The 21,442-nt window shown below is 48.1% G+C and overlaps 1 protein-coding gene across 4 annotated transcripts in view; it reads right to left on the reverse strand.

Moving 5' to 3' along the window:
* Window positions 1-21,442, reverse strand: part of LOC140728805 (uncharacterized) — a 158,977-nt gene that overhangs the window by 11,860 nt on the left and 125,675 nt on the right. For all 4 annotated transcript variants that reach the window (XM_073047762.1, XM_073047764.1, XM_073047761.1 and 1 more), the window contains exons 2-4: window positions 13,291-13,380; window positions 12,619-12,658; window positions 2,782-2,834 (exon numbers count right to left, since the gene is read on the reverse strand). In XM_073047762.1, coding sequence (XP_072903863.1) covers window positions 2,782-2,834; window positions 12,619-12,658; window positions 13,291-13,380 — 183 coding nt within the window. The remainder of the gene's footprint in view (window positions 1-2,781; window positions 2,835-12,618; window positions 12,659-13,290; window positions 13,381-21,442) is intronic.

Raw genomic sequence — 21,442 nt, forward strand, 5'->3', positions numbered from 1 at the left:
AACTCTACAGCACAATACAGGCCCTTCGGCCCACAAAGGTGTGCCAAACATGTCCTTACTTTAGAAATTACCGAGGGTTACCCATAGCCCTCTATTTTTCTAAGCTCCATGTACCTATTGAGGAGTTTCTTAAAAGACCCTATTGTATCCAACTCCACTGCCATCACCAGCATTCCATTCCACACACTCACCACCCTCTGCGTAAAAAACCTTACCCCTGACATCTCCTCTGTACCTATTTCCATGCACCTAAAAACTGTGCCCACTCATGTTAGCCATTTCAGCACTGGGAAAAAGCCTCTGAATATCCACACAGTCAATGCCTCTCATCATCTTATACACCTCAATCAGGTCACCTATCATCCTCCGTTGCTCCAAGGAGAAAAGGCCGAGTTCACTCAAACTATTCTCATAAGGCATGCTCCCCAATCCAGGCAACACCCTTGTAAATCTCCTCTGCACCCTTTCTATGGTTTCCACATCCTTCCTGTAGTGAGGCAACCAGAACTGAGCACAGTACTCAGAGTGGGGTCTGATCAGGGTCCTATATAGCTGCAACATTACGTCTCGACTCCTAAACTCAATCCCACAATTGATGAAGGCCAATGCACCGTATGCCTTCTTAACCACAGAGTCAACCTGCGCAGCTGCTTTGAGTGTCCTATGGACTCAGACCTCAAGATCCTCCTGATCCTCTACACTACCTAAAGTCTTATCATTAATACTATATTCTGCTATCTTATTCGACCTACCAAAATGAACCACCTCACACTTATCTGGGTTGAACTCCATCTGCCACTTCTCAGCTCAGTTTTGCATCCTATCGATGTCCCGCTGTAACCTCTGACAGCCCTCCACACTATCCACAACACCCCCAATCTTTGTGTCATCAGCAAATTTACCAACCCATCCCTCCACTTACTCATCCACGTCATTTATAAAAATCACGAAGAGTAAGGGTCCCAGGTCAGATCCCTGAGGCACTCCATGGATGACCGGTCTCCACGCAGAATATGATCTGTCTACATCCACTCTTTGCCTTCTGTAGGCAAGCCAGTTCTGGATCCACAAAGCAATGTCCTCTTGCATCCCATGTCTCCTTACTCTCTCAATAAGCCTTGCATGGGGTACCCTGTCAAATGCCTTGCTGAAATCCATATACACTACATCTACTGTTCTTCCTTCATCAATGTGTTTAATCACATCCTCAAAAAATTCATCAGGCTCGTAAGGCACGACCTGCCTTTGACAAAGCCATGCTGACTACTCCTAATCATATTACGCCTCTCCAAATATTCATAAATCTTGCCTCTTAGGATCTTTTCAATCAACTTACCAACCACTGAAATAAGATTCACTGGTCTATAATTTCCTGGGCTATCTCTACCCTCTTTCTTGAATAAGGGAACAAGATCCGCAACCCTCCAATCCTCCGGAACCTCTCCCTTCCTCATTGTTGATGCAAAGATCATCGCCAGAGGCTCAGCAATCTCCTCCCTCACCTCCAACAGTAGCCTGGGGTACATCTCCAACTTGATGCTTTCCTAAAGCTCCAGCGCATCCTCTTTCTTAATATCTATATGCTCAAGCTTTTCAGTCTGCTGTCAGTCATCCCTACAATCGCCAAGACCCTTTTCCGTAGTGAATACTGAAGCAAAGTTCTCATTAAGTATCTCTGCTATCTCCTCCAGTTCAATACACTCTTTATCACTGTCACACTTGATTGGTCCTATTCTCTCCATCTTATCCTCTTGCCCTTCACATACTTGTGGAATACCTTGGGGGTTTCTTTAATCCTGTCCACCAAGGCCTTCTCCTGGCCCCTTCTGGCTCTCCTAACTTCATTCTTAAGCTCACTCCTGCTAGCCTTATAATCTTCTAGATCTCTATTCATTATCTAGTTTATTGAACCTTTCGTAAGCTTTTCTTTTCTTCTTACTAAATTTACAACAGCCTTTGTACACCACGGTTCCTGTACCCTACCATCCTTCCCGTCTCATTGGAAAGTTCCTGTGCAGAACTCCACGCAAATATCCCCTGAAAGTTGTTAAGAAGGCATATGGTGGTTTGGCTACATTAGTCGGAGGACTGAGTTCAAGACCTGTGAGGTAGTGTTACAGCTCTATAAAACACTGCTTAGACCACACTCGGAGTAATGTGTTCAGTTCTGGTTGCCTCATTATAGGAAGGATGTGGAAACATTAGAGAGGATGCAGTGGAGATTTACCAGGATGCTGCCTGGATTAGAGAGAATGTCTTATGAGGATTGGTTGAGCAACTTAGGGGTTTCTCTTTGGAGTGAAGGAGGATGAGAGATGTCTTGATGAGATGATAAGATTGTGTGGTCATCCAGAGGTGGAAATGGCTAATACGAAGGGCATACATTTTAATGTGATTGGAGAAATACATTGGGGTGAATGTCCGAGAAGGGATTCTCACACAGAGAGTGGTGGGTGTGTGGAATATGCTGCCAGGGCTGGTGGCAGAGGCAGATACGTAACAGACATTGAAGAGACTCTTGGATAGGCACATGGATGATAGAAAAATGGGGGGCTGTGTGGGAGGGAAAGGTTGGATTGATCTTAGAGTAGATTGAAGGGTCAGCATGACATGGTGGGCTGAAGGGCCTGTTCTGTGCTGCATTGTTGTACGTTCCAGTGAATCCGAAGCTGCTCTGCTCTTTCCTCGGCTGATGGAGCTCCCTGCCTGTTCTAGATTTGTTATTGATCGTTCCCCTGGGAGCCGTGACTGGTTCACCCCCTCGCGCTGTCAGCTCAGTACCTGACTGAGGCGGCTTCTGTTCCTGCTCCGATCGGGTCAAACGTGGAACATTCCTGTCGAGAAAAGAACCAATATCATGAAATCACAGCATGTTCCCAGTTGTGGTTATCCAAGATTACAACTGACCCAGTGGGCCAAGAAGGTCTAGATGGCCTGTTTCTGTGCTGTAGTTGTTATATGGTTACATGGTGATAACTGCATCAATATGTTGGGACCAGGTTAGATCCTCAGAGATCTTGACACCCAGGAACTTGAAGCTGCTCACTCTCTCCACTTCTGATCCCTCTATGAGGATTGGTACGTGTTCCTTCGTCTTACCCTTCCTGAAGTCCACAATCAGCTCTTTCGTCTTACTGACATTCAGTGCCAGGTTATCGCTGAGGCACCACTCCACTGGTTGGAATATCTCACTCCTGTATGCCCACTTGTCACCACCTGAGATTCTACTAACAGTGGTTGTATCGTCTTGAAATAAATAAATTATATATTTCTATGTATATAAACATATAGATAGATATGAGATAGATAGATAAAGAGAGACAATTAAAATAAAGCAAGCTTTTGGCACACTGGCCCTGATTATTCAGAGTATTGCGTGCAGGAGATGGGCTGTTATGTTGAAGTTGTATAAGATGTTGGTGAGGGCTAATTTGGTATATTGTGTACCGTTCTGGTCACCAACCTACAGGAAGTATGCCAATAAGATTGAAAGAGTGCAGAGAAAATTTACAAAGATATTGTTGGGACTTGAGGACCTGAATGACAGTAATAGGATGAATAGGTGAGGATGATATTCCCTGGAGTGTAGCAGAATGACAGGAGATTTGACAGAGATATACAAATTATGAGGGGTATAGATAGGGTTAATGCAAGCAGGCTTGTTTCACTGAGGGTGGGTGAGATGAGAGCTGGAGGTCATGGGTTAAGGGTGAAAGGTGAAATATTTAAAGGGAACATGAAGGAAAACTTCTTCTCTCAGAGCGGTGAGAGGGTGGAATGATCTGCCAGCAGTTCCAGTTTAAAATTTAAGAGAAGTTCAAGTCACTGGTTTGAGTCGCTGCACTCGGTGGGACCACTGGTTCGAGTCACTGCCCTCAGAGGAGTCACTGGTTTGAGTCACTGTCCTCAGAGGGGTCACTGGTTTGAGTCACTGTCCTCGGAGGGACCACTGGTTCGAGTCACTGTCCTCGGAGGGGTCACTGGTTCGAGTCACTGTCCTCGGTGGGGTCACTGGTTCGAGTCACTGCCCTCAGAGGGGTCACTGGTTTGAGTCACTGTCCTCGGAGAGACCACTGGTTTGAGTCACTGTCCTCGGAGGGACCACTGGTTCGAGTCACTGCACTCGGGGGGGCCACTGGTTCGAGTCACTGCACTCGGAGGGACCACTGGTTCGAGTCACTGCACTCAGGGGGTCACTGGTTCGAGTCACTGTACTCAGGGGGTCACTGGTTCGAGTCACTGCACTCGGAGGGACCACTGGTTCGAGTGACTGCCCTCGGAGGGACCACTGGTTCGAGTCACTGTCCACGGAGGGGCCACTGGTTTGAGTCACTGTCCTCGGAGAGGCCACTGGTTCGAGTCACTGTCCTCGGAGAGGCCACTGGTTTGAGTCACTGTCCACGGAGGGGCCACTGGTTCGAGTCACTGCCCTCAGAGGGGTCACTGGTTTGAGTCACTGTCCTCGGAGGGACCACTGGTTTGAGTCACTGCCCTTGGAGGGACCACTGGTTTGAGTCACTGCCCTCAGAGGGATCACTGGTTCGAGTCACTGTCCTCGGAGAGACCACTGGTTTGAGTCACTGTCCTCGGAGGGGCCACTGGTTCGAGTCACTGCACTCAGGGGGTCACTGGTTCGAGTCACTGCACTCAGGGGGTCACTGGTTCGAGTCACTGCACTCGGAGGGACCACTGGTTCGAGTCACTGCCCTCGGAGGGACCACTGGTTCGAGTCACTGCACTCGGAGGGACCACTGGTTCGAGTCACTGCCCTCGGAGGGGTCACTGGTTTGAGTCACTGTCCACGGAGGGGCCACTGGTTTGAGTCACTGTCCTCGGAGAGACCACTGGTTTGAGTCACTGTCCTCGGAGGGGCCACTGGTTCGAGTCACTGCACTCGGAGGGACCACTGGTTCGAGTCACTGCACTCGGAGGGACCACTGGTTTGAGTCACTGTCCTCGGAGGGGCCACTGGTTCGAGTCACTGTCCTCAGAGGGGTCACTGGTTTGAGTCACTGCACTTGGAGGGACCACTGGTTCGAGTCACTGCCCTCCGGGGGGGTCACTGGCTGGAGTCACTGCCCTCGGAGGGGTCACTGGTTCGAGTCACTGCCCTCGGAGGGGTCACTGGTTCGAGTCACTGCCCTCGGAGGGGTCACTGGTTTGAGTCACTGTCCTCGGAGGGATCACTGGTTTGAGTCACTGTCCTCAGAGGGGCTACTGGTTTTAGTCACTGTCCTCGGAGGGGTCACTGGTTTGAGTCACTGCACTCAGAGGGGTCACTGGTTCGAGTCACTGTCCTCAGAGGGGTCACTGGTTCGAGTCACTGCCCTCGGAGGGATCACGGGTTTGAGTCACTGTCCTCAGAGGGGCTACTGGTTTTAGTCACTGTCCTCGGAGGGGTCACTGGTTTGAGTCACTGCCCTCGGAGGGATCACGGGTTTGAGTCACTGTCCTCAGAGGGGCTACTGGTTTTAGTCACTGTCCTCGGAGGGGTCACTGGTTTGAGTCACTGCACTCAGAGGGGTCACTGGTTCGAGTCACTGTCCTCAGAGGGGTCACTGGTTCGAGTCACTGCCCTTGGAGGGGTCACTGGTTCGAGTCACTGTCCTCGGAGGGGTCACTGGTTCGAGTCACTGTCCTCGGAGGGGATGCTCTCAGAGGTGGTATTGAAATTCTGAGATTTATAGATTGGACTGTAGTTCACATTGGCCTGTTTCGGTTTGATGTGTTTTTTCCGTGTTCGTATCCATTCTCTCTTGTTGCCGATTGGCAGGCTCGGGGTTTGGGTTTGATGTTCTTGTTGCTGGTTCTCCGTGTGGGGGATCTGTTAGTTTTTGTGCGAGGGAGGGGTTTGGAGTTTGCAAGTTTTTGTTTATCTTTGTTTTCATGTGGGGGGGATTTGATATCTTTTCTTTCAACTGTTTCTATGGTTTTCTATATTTCATGGCTATCTGGAAAAGGCAAATCTCAGAGTTGCATTCTGCATACATACTATGATAATAAACTTAACATTTGAACATTTAAAGTTTAGGTAAGTATACAGATGGGAGGGGTAGAGGGATATAGATGGCTATGATCCAGTGCAGGTTGATGGGAATAGACAGAATAACAGTTTGGCATGGACTAGATGGGCCAAAGGGTCTGTTTCTGTGTGTCGTGCTCTGTGAGTTTATGACAAACCAAGGCAAGAATTCAGAATCAGGTTCAATATCTCTGACATATGTTGTGAAATTTGTTGTTTTGTGGCAGCAGTGAAGTGCAATGCATCAAAAATCTAGAAATTACAAAAAGAAATATATTTAAAAATAAATATTGTGAAAAGAGAGCAAAAATAGTGAGGTAGTGTTCGTGGGTTTGTGGACCAGTCAGAAATCTAATGGTGGAGGGGAAGAAGTTGTCCTGAAACATTGAGTGTGTCTTCGGGTTCCTGTGCCTCCTCCCTGACGGTAGCAATGAGAAGAGGGCATGTCCTGGGTGATGGGTCCTTCATGGTGGATCGCTAACAGAGTGAATGGTAGGGCTCAGGAGAGAGTTGCAGAAGAGGGACTGAGGGGTACAGGTACATTGTTCCCTGAAAGTGGAGACACAAGCAGTCAGGGCAGTGAAGACATCACTTGGCACGTTTGACTCCATCACGGACTACCTTGTACATCAGCCATACCGGACTGCATTTGGAGTACTGCGTACAGATCTTGTCACCCTGGATAGGAGGGACGTCAGTGACAGAATGCAAAAGTGTGGATGGTACTGGGACTGGTTATAAGGGGAGACTGGACAGGCTGGGTCTATTGTACCTGAACGTAGGAGACTGAGGGGACTTCACAGAGATAAGATGATCTTTCCCCTAGGGTAGGGGGTTTAAAACTGGAGGGTATACAGTACTGGCGGAAAAGCTGAGACACACACAGTATATAGACAGTGCGCCTAAGACCTTTGCACAGGACTGTAGTAATTTTATGCACTGCAGCCATTAAAAAAAACAAATTTCATGACGTATGTGAGCAATGATAAACCTGATTCTGATACGGGTCTCTATTGTGGACTGAGAGTGGGAAGGGGGCAGGGAGAGGGGAATCACGGTTGGGAAAAGGGGAAGAGAGAGAGGGAGCAGAAAGCGCCAGTGAGACATTCTGTAATGATCAACAAACCAAGTGTTTGGAATCAAATGTCATTGACTAATCCTCAGGCCTGGTGTGACATCACCCACACCACCCCCACCCCCGGCACACCTTCTCTACCACCTGTCCCACACCACCCCCACCCCCTGCACACCTTCTCTGCCACCTGTCCCACACCACCCCCACCCCCGGCACACCTTCTCTGCCACCTGTCCCGCACCACCCCCACCCCCGGCACACCTTCTCTGCCACCTGTCCCGCACCACCCCCACCCCCGGCACACCTTCTCTGCCACCTGTCCCGCACCCCTCCCACAGCACTCCACTCTTGCCATTCCCAACATTCTTTGCTCCTGCCAGATTTACAAGCTCGCTGTCCGCTCCACGTTGACACATTCAGTGCTGTGCAGAAGCTGTTGGCACCCCAGCTTATACAGTGTCGTTTGCAAATCAGCGAGGACTGTGAGGGGGGCAGCCTGCAAGTATTGTCACGCTTCCAGCACCAACACAGCATGTCCAGAACTCACTAAGCCCGACCCAAACGTCTTTGGAATGTGGGAGGAAACCAGAGACTTCACTGGAAACCCGCACAGTCACAGGGGGAACACACAAACTCCTTACAGGCGACAGCTGGAATCGAACCCAGATCTCACCACTGGCACTGTAAAGCACTGCGACCATGCTACTGCGGTGTGTAAGGTTAAAGGTCAAAGGGGAAAGGTTTAAAAGGAAACTGAAGGGCGGTGTTTTCCACACAGAGGGTGGTGGGTGTGGAACGAGCTGCAGAGAGACCTACAGTTACATCATTTAAGAGGCATTTGGAAGGCACATTGATAACGAGGGTTAAGGGGGCAGGCATGGAGTTGGGCTGAAGGGCCGGTGTTTCTACTGTATAACGTGTCAGAAATGTGATAAACTGCGGTCACCTTCCCGTCACACCAGACAAAGGCAGATTTCAAAGTGCTGGGTGTATCGATTGAAACCTGTCACATATTGAAAGGCCTCAATAGAGTGGATGTGGAGAGAACGTTTCCTGTAGTCGGGGAGTCTAGGACTGGGAGGCACAGCCTCAGAATCCAAAGAAGTCCATTTAGAATAGAGATGAGGAGGAATTTCTTTAGCCAGTGGGTGATTAATCTGTGGAATTCATTGTCACAGATGGCTGTGGAGGGCAAACTATTGGGTATATTTAAAGCAGAGAGTGATTGGTTCTTGATTAGTCAGGGCATCAAAGGTTACAGGGAGAAGGCAGGAGAATGGGGTTGAAAGGGATAGTAAATCAGCCATGATGGAATGGCAGAGCAGACTTGATGGGCTGAATGGCCTAATTCTGCTCCTATGGTTTTGGTAATTATCATTGAATCGATAAACCCTGGTGCAGACATGGAAATATAGAAAACAACTCGTCAATGTAGACCTGTGACCATCCACTTGGCACTCAACATTTCCAGGAAGTGAGGGCATTTCAGCCCTGGAAAATTCTAATCTCCGTGAGTGGATGCCTCAAGGCTCCGGACAGTAACTGGTCTGATAGGACGGTAAGAACCTGCAGAGAGTTGTGGACAGGTCTCAGCACATCACAGAAACCAGTCACCCCTCACTGAACTCTGTCTACACTTCCCACCGTCTCAGTAAAGCAGCCAGCGTAATCAAAGACACCCCACTCACCCTGGATAGTCTCTCTTCTCCCCTCTCCCACTGAGCAGAAGGTACAGAAGCCTGAAAGCATCTGCAGATTTTCTCTTGTTAATGCTAACACTTACATCAGGATTCTGTGTATTGACTACAGCTCAGCGTTTAACACAATCATTCCTGCAGTTCTAATTGACAAGCTCCAAATCCTGGGCCTCTGCACCTCCTGGATCCTTGACTTTCTCACTGGAAGACCACAGTCTGTGTGGATTGGAAACAACATCTCCACCTCACTGATAATCAACACTGGTGTATCTCAGGAGTTTGTGCTTAGCCCACGGCTCTACTCTCTCTACACACATGACTGTGTGGCTAGGCACAGTTCAAATGTCATCTATAAATTTGCCCATGTCACAAATATTGTTGGAAGAATTTGAGGTGGGGATGAGAAGGCGTACAGGACTGAGATAGATCAGCTAGCTGAGTGGTGTTGTAACAACATTGCACTCAACGTCAGCGAGACCAAAGAACTGATTGTGGACTTCAGAAAGGGTAAAACAAGGGAACACACACCAGTCCTCATCGAGGGATCAGAAGTAGAAAGGGTGAGCATTTTCAAATTTCTGGGTGTCAACATCTCTGAGAGTCTATTGTGGCCCCGACATATCATTGCAGTTACAAAGAAGACAATACGATGGCTATGTTTCATTGGAGTTTGAGGAGATTTGGTGTTGTTATGTACCCCTAGGGTTCATATTTTCTGTGGACAATCATTTTAAAATGTCAGGAGAATGAGACTGGCTTTTGGACACAGTTTGAGCTGTTACAAAGAGAGAGAGGGAGGCGTCCAGTGCAATGAGAGAGAGAGAGAGAAACTGCTCGAAAGATTGATGTTATGGTTTCTCTGAAAGTTGTTTACCTTTCCACAAGGACAGTTGCCTGCTTGTTAAAGTTCCTTCAGAGAGAGGAGGACGGAGCAGTTTGATGGACAGCTGGTGTTCAGCATGCTGAAGTAAATACCAGGTCAGCTGCTGGACTCGGACACACACGGTTTTGGAGACTGGATGAGCTTATTGTGCCCACAGGAAGGTGGGTTTTCGAGGATCGATTCGGGGAAATCGATCAGTGGCTCTCGCAGTGTGAAAAGATGTGACCGGTGGGGAGTTATTTGTGTGTCCAACCCTGGCCTGGGTTGATAACTCTACCACAGAAGAACAGTCACCTTGGTTATGGTCACAGTCGGTGTCTTTAAAGGAAGAGAAGAGGGGAGAGGAAGGTTTGAAACAGAAGAAACCTAGTGTCAGAGGTCATTGTTTGGACTCTCTCCTCTGTAGCCTGTAAGGGTGAGTTTGAGTTCCATTCGAATATGAGGGTGTGACTGTCACGTAGTTAATCCACAGGAGTGGGTTCTCTGGTGAGGGGGAAACCTTTGTGATTACCACTTGTGTGTTACTCTTGTCTGGGTGTGGTAGTTCACTGAAGAAAGGCACCCCTGTGGCAAATCACTGTTGGAGTTATTTCGTATGTCGTGGAACTGGATAAGTGGCTATCACGTTGTGTGTTTGAGGTAACCTTGTGGAATCTACCGGTGTGTGATGATCCTGGCCTGGGTTGGTAGTTTTACCACTTGAAGATGGTACTAATAAACACTATTAGTTTATAGCAATCCCAGACTCCAAAGTGTTTTCCATTTCTGCTGGTTCTTTAACCGTCACAGAGTTCGTGACAGTATGTCAACAAAGACTCCAGCAAATTTCTACAGATGCAACATGGAAAGCATTCTAACTGGTTCCATCTCTGTCTGGTATGGGGGAAATTCCAGACAATTCCCCTTCCCCCTCCCGCTCTTTCTCTCCCTTCCTCCCCCTCACCTCCCCCTCTCTCTTTCCCTCCCTACCCCTTCTCTCCCTCTCTCCCCCTCCTCTCTCCCTCCCTCCCCCTCCTCCCCTCCCTCTCTTTCCTTCCCTACCCCTTCTCTCCCTCTCTCCCCTCCCCCTCTTCCCCTCCCCCTCCCTCTCTCCCCTGTGTAATGATTTGTGAACAGAATGCAAGACAAGCTTTTCAGTGTGTCTCAGTACATGTGACAGTATTACCCCAATTCTCTCCTAAATCTCAAGGTCTAAGTTAATTCAGGTCAGCAAGATGGATGTTTAAATTTGAGGGTCAAAAGCGAGTGAGAATCGAAGTGAGGGTGGTCACTGCTGCCTTTGGAATGCCTCCTTCGGCAAGTCTACGTTTAATCCGGCATTCACCCCTCGTTTGCCCAGATGGATCGACGCTCACTCACAGACGAATCTCAGTGGCTAATCGGCAGGTGGAAAGGTAGTGCAGTGGTTAGCGTAACACTCTACCCCACCAGCAGCCCGTGTTCAATTCCCACCGCTGTCTGTAAGGAGCTTGCACGTTCTCCCCATGACCACGTGGGGTTCCTCCGGGTGCTCCGGTTTCCTCCCACAGTCCAGAATCATACAGGTTAGGGTCAGTAAGTTGTGGGCATGTTATGTTGGTGTTGGAAGCATGGCAACACTTGCCGACTGCCCCCAGCGCAATCTCAGACTGTGTTGGTTATTGACACAAATGACACATTCACTATATGTTTCGACATGCCTGTGACAAATAAAGCTGATAGTCATGGGGTCAAGGAACAGTACACCACAGAAACAGACCCTTTGGCCCATCGAGCCCATGCCGAACCAGTAATCTGCCTCGTCCCATCGACCTGCATCTGAACCAAAGCCCTTCAATTGAAATTGAACCCACATGCACCACTTGTGCTGGCAGCTCGTTCCACACTCTCACCACCCTCTGAGTGAAGACGTTTCCCTCATGTTCCTCTTAAACTTCTCACCTTTTACCCTTAACCCATGACCTCTAGCTTCAGTCTCACTCAACTTCAGTGGAAAAAGCCTGCTTGCACTTACCCTATCTATACCCCTCATAATTTTGTATAACTCTATCAAATCTCCTCTCAATCGTCTATGTTCCCGATAACTCAGGTCCTCCAGACTCGGCAACATCCTTGTAAACTTTCTCTGTACTCTATCAACCTTATTTCAATCTTTCGTGTAGTTTGGTGACCAAAACTGCACACAATACTCCAAATTAGGCCTCACTGGTGTCTTATACAACTTCAACATAACATCCGTCTCCTTTACTCAATACATTGATGTGGTGAACTACATATACCTGTCTGGACTGCCCCTGTGGCTCCTCCCACAGACCCCTGTATAAAGGCAATTGAGGCCTGAGCCCAGCCTCATTCTCCAGGATGTAGTGTTGTTCATTCTTCCAGTCAATAAAAGCCGATATCTCGCTTCTTACGTCTCAGAGTGAGTTATTGATGGTGCATCAATTGATTTATGAAGGCCAATGTGCCAAAAGCTTTCTTTGCATCCGTAACTACGGGTGACGCCACTTTCAATGAATTATGGACCTGTATTCTCAGATCCCTTTGTTCTACCACACTCCTCACTGCCGTACATTCACCATGTAAGGCCTACACTGGCTGGTTCTCCCAAACTGCAACAGCTCGCACTTGTCTACGTTAAGTTCCAGCTGCCATTTTTCAGCCCATTTTTCCAGTTGGTCCAGATCCCTCTGCAAGCCGTGATAGTCTGTCTCACTGTCCACTACACCCCCAATCTTGGTGACATCTGCAAATTTGCTGATCCAGTTAATTGCATTATCATCCAGATGATTGATAGAGATGACAAACAATGGACCCAGCACCGATCCCTGTGGGACTCCACTGGTCACAGGCCTCCAGTGACTAGTCAGATCTCTGAACAAAGTCAGCACGCTGTGCTCGACCTGTGGGTGACAGACCTCCCATTCAACCCCAGCCTGGTCTCTGTATCGATTCACCTTACCTTTTCGTACCTCTGTTGAAACCCATCAGCCAGATGTGAACTGAAGAAATAAAAAGACAATCATTATTGTACTTAAAAACTGAAATCCGTGTTGTGCACCAAGAAGTGCAGAGTAAGAAAGGTGTGTAGACAAAAGGAACTCTGCCCCCTCCCACCACTGAATCCTCTCTCACATTCCACAGACACTCTCCCCACACCCATTGAATCCCCTCCCACAGCCCACCGACTCTCTCCCCACCCACTGAATCCCCTTCCACAACCCACCGACTCTCACCCCATCACCCACTGAATCCCCTCCCACAGACCAATGACTCTCTCCCCACCCACTGAATCCCCTCCCACACCCCACCAACTCTCTCCCCACCCACTGAATCCCCTCCCACACCCCACCAACTCTCTCCCACCCACTGAATCCCCTCCCACAGCCCACTGACTCTCCCCCATCACCCACTGAATCCCCTCCCACAGACCAATGACTCTCTCCCCACCCACTGAATCCCCTCCCACACCCCACCAACTCTCTCCCCACCCACTGAATCCCCTCCCACACCTCACCAACTCTCTCCCACCCACTGAATCCCCTCCCACAGCCCACTGACTCTCCTCCCATCACCCACTCTCCTTCATAGAGAGGAACAGTCATCTTCACTTGCCAGCCAGTTCTCCGCTCACCTTTCTTCTTCCAGGAGACTGCCAGGAGGACACAGACTAGGAGCAGGAGAACCAGAACGACCACCACGTAAATGAGAGAGTTTGAGTTTGCTGTGAGACAGAGAGCAGCTTTAACACCAGACCTCAGTACAGTGCTTCCATTTTCATTGTGCCCTAGCGGCTTTCTCCCGATCGATACTAGAGTTGTGGAGGCACACTGTACAGCCCAACAGATCCTTCGGCCCGATGGTCCATACTAACCAAGGTCATCATCCAAGGTCCTATTTGCAAGCGTTTGGCCCATAACCTGCCAAATCATTCCTATTTCATACTATTTATTCATTTAATTTTGTATCTTGTTCTAATTTTTTTTCCTACGCTCCACTGCATTCATCATCACGGACCCCCTCCACCCAGGACACGTCCTCTTCTCATTGCTAATATCAGGGAGGAGGTACAGGAGCCTGAAGACTCACACTCAATGTTTCAGGAACAGCTTCTTCCCCTCCGCCATCAGATTTATGAACGGTCCATGAACCCATGAACACCACATCCATTCTGCTCTCTTTTTACACTACTTATTTGTTTTTAGATATTTCTTATTGTAACTAACTTACTGTGAATTCACAGCTGCCTGTGGCAAAGAATTCCACAGATTCACCACTCTCTGGCTAAAGAAATTGCTCCTCATCTCTGTTCTAAAAGTACGCATCTCTATTCTGAGGCTGTGTCCTCTGGTCTTAGACTCTCCTACCATTGGAAATATCCTCTAAACATCCACTCTATCAAGGCCTCTCACCGTTCAAAAGATTTCAATAAGGAAACACCTCATTCTTCTGAATTCTGGTGAAAACATCCTTGCTTTTATATTCTTCTCCTCTTGAAATGAATGTGAACATTGCATTTGCCTTCCTCACCGCTGACTCAGCCTGCAAGTTAGCCTTTAGGGAATCCTGCACAAGCATTTCCAAATCCCTTTCTGCCTCAGATTTTTGTATTTTCTCTCCATTTAAAAAATAGTCAATCCTTTCATTTCTTTTACCAAAGTGCACGACCATACACTTCCCGACACTATTCCATCTGCTATTTCTTTGCCCATTCTCCTCATCTGTCTCAGTCCTTCTGCAGCCTCTCTACCTCCTCAAAACTACCTGCCCCTCATATCTTCATATCGTCTGCAAACTTTGCAACAAAGCCATCAATTTCATTATCCAAGTCATTGACACATTACGTAAAAAGAATCGGTCCCTACACAGACCCCTGTCGAAAACCACTAGTCACCAGCTGCCAGCCAGAAAGGGCTCCCTTTATTCCCACTCTTTGTCTCCTGCCAATCAGCCCCTGCTTAATCCAAGCTAGTATCTTTCCTGGAATACCATGGGCTCATCACCTGTAAAGCACCCTCATGTGTGGCACCTTGTCAAAGAGCTTCTGAAAATCCAATACACAACATCCACCAATTCTCCTTTGTCTAACCTGCTTGTGAGTTCTTCAAAGAATTCCAACAGATTTATCAGGCAAGATTTTCCCTTAAGGAAACCATGCTGACTACAGCCCATTTTATCATGTGCCTCCAAATACCCTGAGATCTCATCCCTAAAAATCAGCTCCAACATCTTCCCAACCACTGAGATCAGACTAACTCACCTATAGTTTCCTTTCTTCTGTCTCTCTCCCTTCTTGAATATTGGAAAGACATTTGCAATTTTCCTGTCTTCCAGAACCATTCCAGAATCTAGTGAATCTTGAAAGATCATTACTAATGCCTCCCCAATCTCAACAGCCACCTCTTTCAGAACTCTGGGATGTACAGCATCTGGTCCAGGTGACTTATCTACCTTCATACTTTTCAGTTTCCCAGGAACCTTCTCTCTAGTAATGGTAACTTCACGCACTTCATGACCCCTGACACCTGGAACTTCCACCATACTGATACCATCTTCTGCAGTGAAGACTGATGCAAAATACTAATTCAGTTCATCCGCCATTTCATTGTCCCTCATTACCACCTCTTCTACATCGGTTTCCAGCGGTCCAATATCCACTCTCACCTCTCCTTTACACTTCAAATATCTGAAGAAACTTTTGGTATATTCTTTAATATTATTGGCTAGCTTACTTTCATATTTAATCTTTACCTTCATAATGACTTTTTAGTTGCCTTCTGTTGATTTTTAAAAGCTTCCCAATCCTCTAACTTCCCATGAATTATTGTTCTATTATATGCTCCCTCTTTGGCTTTTATGTTCTCTTGTTAGTCACGGTTATGTCATCTTGCCTTCAGAATACTTCTTCCTCTTTGGGATGTATATATTTTGTGCCTTCCGACCTGCTTCCAGAAATTCCAGCCATTGCTGTTCTGCCATCATCCCGGCGAGCGTTCTTTTCCAATCAATTCTGGCCAGCTCCTCTCTCATGCCTCTGTAATTCACTTTACTCCACTGAAATACTGATACAGCTGATTTAGCTTCTCAAATTCCAGGTTGAATTTGATCATATTATGATCACTTTCCCCTAAGGGTTCTTTTACCATAAGCTCTCTAATCAATTCTGGTTCATTACACAACACCTAATCCAGAATAGTTGATCCCCCAGTGGGCTCAACCACGAGCTGCTCTAAAAATCCATCTCATACGACTCTAGACTTTCCTCCTGTAATCCAGCACCAAGCTGATTTTCCCAATCTCCCAGCACATTGAAATTCCCCGTGATTATTGTAACATGCATTTTCTTTCTCCCGTTGTAATCTGAAGACCACATCTTTACTACTGTTCAGGGGGTCTGTATACAACTCCCATCAGGGTCTTTTGACACTTGCAGTTCCTTAGCTCTTTCCACAATGACTCAACATATACGCAGCTCAGGACGCGAGTCACACCCTGCTCAACCTTTCTTTGTCTGAGGTTTTATGAACATCTGCCTCCACAACCTCTCCACTAACTATTCTGGCACTCTGGTTCCCATCCCCTGCAACTCCAGTTTAAACCCACCATGCAGCGTTAACAAACCTTCCCACAGGGATATTAATCTCCCTCCAGTTCAGGTGCAAACTGTCCCTTCTGTACAGGTCCACTTTCCCTGGAAGAGAGACCGATGATCCAAAAATCTTATGCCCTTCCTCCTGCACCAACTCCTTAGCCACGTATTGAACTGTATAATCTTTCTAGTTCTAGGCTCAGTAGCATGTGGCACAGGTAGCAATCTTGAGATCACAACCCTGGAGTTCCTGCCCTTTAACTTAGTACCTGACTCCCGATGCAGAACCTCATCACTCGTCCTACCCATGTCATTGGCACCTACATGCTTCACGACCTCTGGCAACTCACCCTCCCACTCCAGAATGCTGAGGACTCAATCTGAGATATCCCGGACCCTGGCACCCGGGAGGCAACGTACCATCCAGGAATCTCGTTCTCACCACAGAACCTCCTGTCCGTTCCCCTAGCTAACAAATCCCCCATTACCACAGCGTGCCTCTTCTCCCCCCTTCCCTTCTGAGTCACAGAGGCTGACTCAGTGCCAGAGACCCAACCACTGTGACTTTCCTCTGTTAGGTCATCCCTCTCCACCCACTCCCCTCCCCCTGACAGTATACCACTTTGAGGGGGATGGCCACAGGGGTACTCTCCTGCACCTTGGGTGTAACTACCTCTCTGTGTGACCTATCCATCACCCTCTCATCCGCCCGGATGATCCGGAGTTCAACCAGTTCCAGCTCCGACTCCTTCACGCGGATGGTTAGAAGCTGCAGCTGGATCCACTTCTCACAGTTGTAGTCGTCAGGGACACTGGAGGTCTCCCTGCCTTCCCACATCCCACAAGAGGAGAATTCCACTATCCTGCCGGGCATCTCCATTGTCTCAGTTCAGCAGATATAAAGACGAGATGGAGAAACCTGAGCTTTTCTTTCCTTTGCTTTCTCTGAGTGAAGCCTTTCCTCACGGAAGCTTCAAAGAACTAAAGCCTCAAGATCACCATTCCGACTGTCCACTCAGACGATGGCCGCTGTGACGATGGCCACTGCTCGTGTCCTTGCCTTCCTTCAATTTGCTCTAACTGATCAATCCCAAACACCAAGTGGTCACCGGTCAAAGCTCTGAACCTACAGTTGTACGTCGAGTGGAAAAGCGACCTGCCGAAGGAGCTCAGTGGGTCGGCCAGCGTCCGTAGAGGAAAGGCAACTCTCAGCATTGCAGGTCAGGAGATTCGGCAAGTCTTCAGCAAGCACGAGAGGTGAATTGGTCGTCCATTCATTACTGACACAAGTAGTTGGGGCAGTGAAAAACTTTGTTGCCTGAGCAGATCATTTCATCACATCAGCAAACTGGAGCAGTACAGGGGACACAACAGCAGAGTGCAGAATAAAGTATAACAACACAAATCACTACAGTGTAACAACATGAATCAGTACATTCTAACACAGTACAGGGGACACAACAGCAGAGTGCAGAATAAAGTGTGACAGTTACTGAGAAAGTTCAGTGCGGGCAGGCAGTGAGGTGCAGGGCCATAATGAAGTGGGTTGCCACGGTAGCACAGCCGTTAGCGTGACACTATGACAGCTTGGGGTGTTGGAGTTCGGAGTTCAATTCCTGCACCGTCTGTGAGGAGTTTGTATGTTCTCCCTGTGACCGCGTGGGTTTCCTCCGGGTGCTCCGGTTTCCTCCCACAGTCTAAGGATGGACCGGCTCGTCGGTTAATTGGTCATTGTAAATCATCGTGGGTTCAATAGGTGGGTTTCTGGGTGGTGTGGCTCGTTGGGTCGGAAGGGCCTGTTCCGTGCTGTATCACTAAATGAATAAACAAATAAATAATGAGGTGGAGAGTCCATCTTATCGTACCGGGGACCACTCCGTAGTTATAACTGTAGGATAAAAGCTGTCCTTCAGCCTGGTGGTCCGTGCATCCAGGCTGTTGTATCTTCTGCCCAGTGGGAGAGGGCCGAAGAGAGAATGTCCAGGGTGGATGGGAGGGTCTCTGATTTTGCAGTCTGTTTCGCAGAGACGGTGAGAAGTGTAGACAGAATCCATGGAGGGGGCTGGCTTCTGTCTTGATCAATGTGACAGGTTGAGCCCTGTAATCGTGTCCTGTCTGCCTCCTCCCCCTGACATTCTGCAGAATCACAATCGGGATTAGGATAATTTCACCGGCTTGTGTTTTGTGCAGCAGTACATTGCAATCATCATCATCGGTATGTGCTGTGTTGTGTGATGTGGGCAATCACAGTCTCTTAACCATGATGAACACACACAAAATGCTGGAGGAACTCAGCAGGCCAGGCAGCAAGATGGGTGATGGCAGCGATTATCAATGCATTTCAGAGATTGCCTGCCTGGTGTCAGTGGTCCAGAAGACCATAGGATATAGGAGCAGAAGTAGGCCTTTCGGCCCATCGAGTCTGTTCTGCCATTCAATCATGGGCTGATTCAATTCTTCCAGTCATCCCCACTCCCCTGCCTTCTCCCCATACCCTTTGATGCCCTGGCTAATCAAGAACCTATCTAACTCTGCCTTAAATGCACCCAATGACTTGGCTTCCACAGCCGCTCGTGGCAACAAATTCCACAGATTTATCACCCTCTGACTAAAGTAATTTCTCCACATCTCTGTTCTAAATGAACATCCTTCAATCCTGAAGTCATGGTACTTGTCCTAGAATTGTCACGGTCCTGATAGTTTATTCCCTAGTTTCCTCTCATTTTCTTTGATTGTGCCATGGTTCTGACCGTTAATTTTCCAATTGCTTCTAATTTTCTTTGATGACGACACACCTATTTTCCATCAGGACCTGCAGTATAAGAACCCTGGTGTTACAAACCCCAGTTGCCAGATCGTTGGTCTTTTTCCTGTCTGATAACTAACATTTCCCAACTGCTTAGAACCATTTGTTCTAAGTTCAGCTCCAGTTTGAAGGTTTACCTGTGAGACTCTGTCTCTCTGAGTCAAGTGTCAGTGTCTGGGCTCCGTATCAATGTTCCTCCTGTTTGCTGTCTAACGTTCACATCCACGTCTGCATCCTAACTCAATAGAAAACCTACAGCACAATACAGACCATTCAGCCCACAAAGTTGTGCTGAACATGTCGCTACCTCAGAAATTACTAGGCTTACCCACAGCCCACTGTTCAACTAAGCTCCATGTACCTATCTAAAAGTCTCCTAAAAGACCCTATCGTATCCATCTCCACCACTGTTGCTGGCAGCCCATTCCATACGCTCACCACTCTCTGAATAAAAAACTTGCCCCTGTCATCTCCTCTGTACCTACTCCCCAGCACCTTAAACTTGTGTCCGCTTGTGGCAACCATTTCAGCCCCGGGAAACAGCCTCTGACGATCCACACGATCAATGCCTCTCATTATCTTATACACCTCAATCAGGGCACCTCTCACCTCCTTCACTCCAAAGAGAAAAGGCCGAGTTCACTCAACCTATTCTCATAAGGCATGCTCCCCAATCCAGGCAACATCCTTGTAAATCTCCTCTGCACCCTTTCTATGACTTCCACATCCTTCCTGTAGTGAGGCAATCAGAACTGAGCACAGTACTCCAAGTGGGGTCTGACCAGGGTCCTATATTGCTGCAACATTACCCCTCGGCTCCGAAATTCAGTTCCACGATTGATGAAGGCCAATACATCGTACACCTTCTCAAGCACAGAGTCAACCTGCGCAGCTGCTTTGAGCTTCCTATGGACTCAGACCCCAAGATCCCTCTGATCCTCCACACTGCCAAGAGTCTTACCATTAATACTATATTCCGCCATCATATTTGACCTATGAAAATGAACCACCTCACACTTATCTGGGTTGAACTCCATCAGCCACTTCTCAGCCCAGTCTTGCATTTTATCGATGTCCTGCTGGAACCTCTGACAGCCCTCCACACTATCCACAACACACCTAACCTTGTGTCATGAACAAATTTACTAACCCATCCCTCCACCTCCTCATCCAGGTCATTTATAAAAATCACGAAGAGTAGGGGTCGCAGAACAGATTTCTGAGGCACACCACTGGTCACTGACATCCATGCAGAATATGACCCATCTAGAACCACTCTTTGCCTTCTGTGGGCAAGCCAATTCTCAATTCACAAAGCAATGTCCACTTGGATCCTGTGCCTCCTTACTTTCTCAAGAAGCCTTGCATGGGGTACCTTATCAAATGCCTTGCTGAAATCCATATACACTACATCTACAGCTCTCCCTACATCAATGCGTTTAATCACATCCTCAAAAAATTCAATCAGGCTCATAAGGCGCCACCTGCCTTTGACAAAGCCATGCCGACTACTCCTAATCATGTTATACCTCCAAGTTTTCATAAAACCTTCCTCTCAGGATCTTTTCTATCAGCTTTCCAACAACTGAGGTAAGACTCACTGGTCTATAATTTCCTGGGCTATCTCTACTCCCCTTCTTGAATAAAGGAACAACATCCGTGACCCTCCAATCCTCCAGAACCTCTCCCGTCCCCATTGATGATGCAAAGATTGTCGCCCATGCCTGTGTCCTGCACTTGGGTTCTCCTCAGAACGATCTGGTCACAATGGACCCAGTGGATACGAATACCCTGTAACAAACCCTCGCTAGCCAGGGCTCCCTGCTGGGTCTGCACGATCAACTTCTCTGGGAGGTCATGGAGAACCTCCGTTCCCTGTCTGCGAACGTAAAGAAGATTGGTGACCAGGTGAACCGTGTATCCACTCATTTTACCCCATCAACTCCTGGAACTCTGTCTAACCAACCCAGACAGTCTGTAGTGGCAACCCCTACGTGTCAGCAACACCCACACCAAGAGAGCCTCATGTACCTGAACCAGAACACTCCACTGGAGATTTGGGGAAGTGACGGGCCTTCCTTCTGCAATGCTCCTTGGTGTTCGATCAGCAGTCATTGACGTATTCCACAGACAAGTCAAAGATCGCTTATATCATGGGATTGTTGCGGGAAAGTGCCTTAGCGGGGGCTACAGCTGTTTGGGACAAACAGCCGGATATCTGCTCTTCATTCCCCACCTTTATCACAGAAATGAGAAAGATCTTTGACCTCCCAGTCCGTGGTAAAGCTGTTGCTAAGTGTCTACTTACTTCTGTCAGGGCTCACGCAGTGTTGCCGAATATTCCGTGGAATTCTGGACATTAGCAGGTGGAACTCAGGGTGGAATGATGAG

Source organism: Hemitrygon akajei, chromosome 6 (assembly GCF_048418815.1).
Source record: "Hemitrygon akajei chromosome 6, sHemAka1.3, whole genome shotgun sequence".
Taxonomy (NCBI): Eukaryota; Metazoa; Chordata; class Chondrichthyes; order Myliobatiformes; family Dasyatidae; genus Hemitrygon; species Hemitrygon akajei.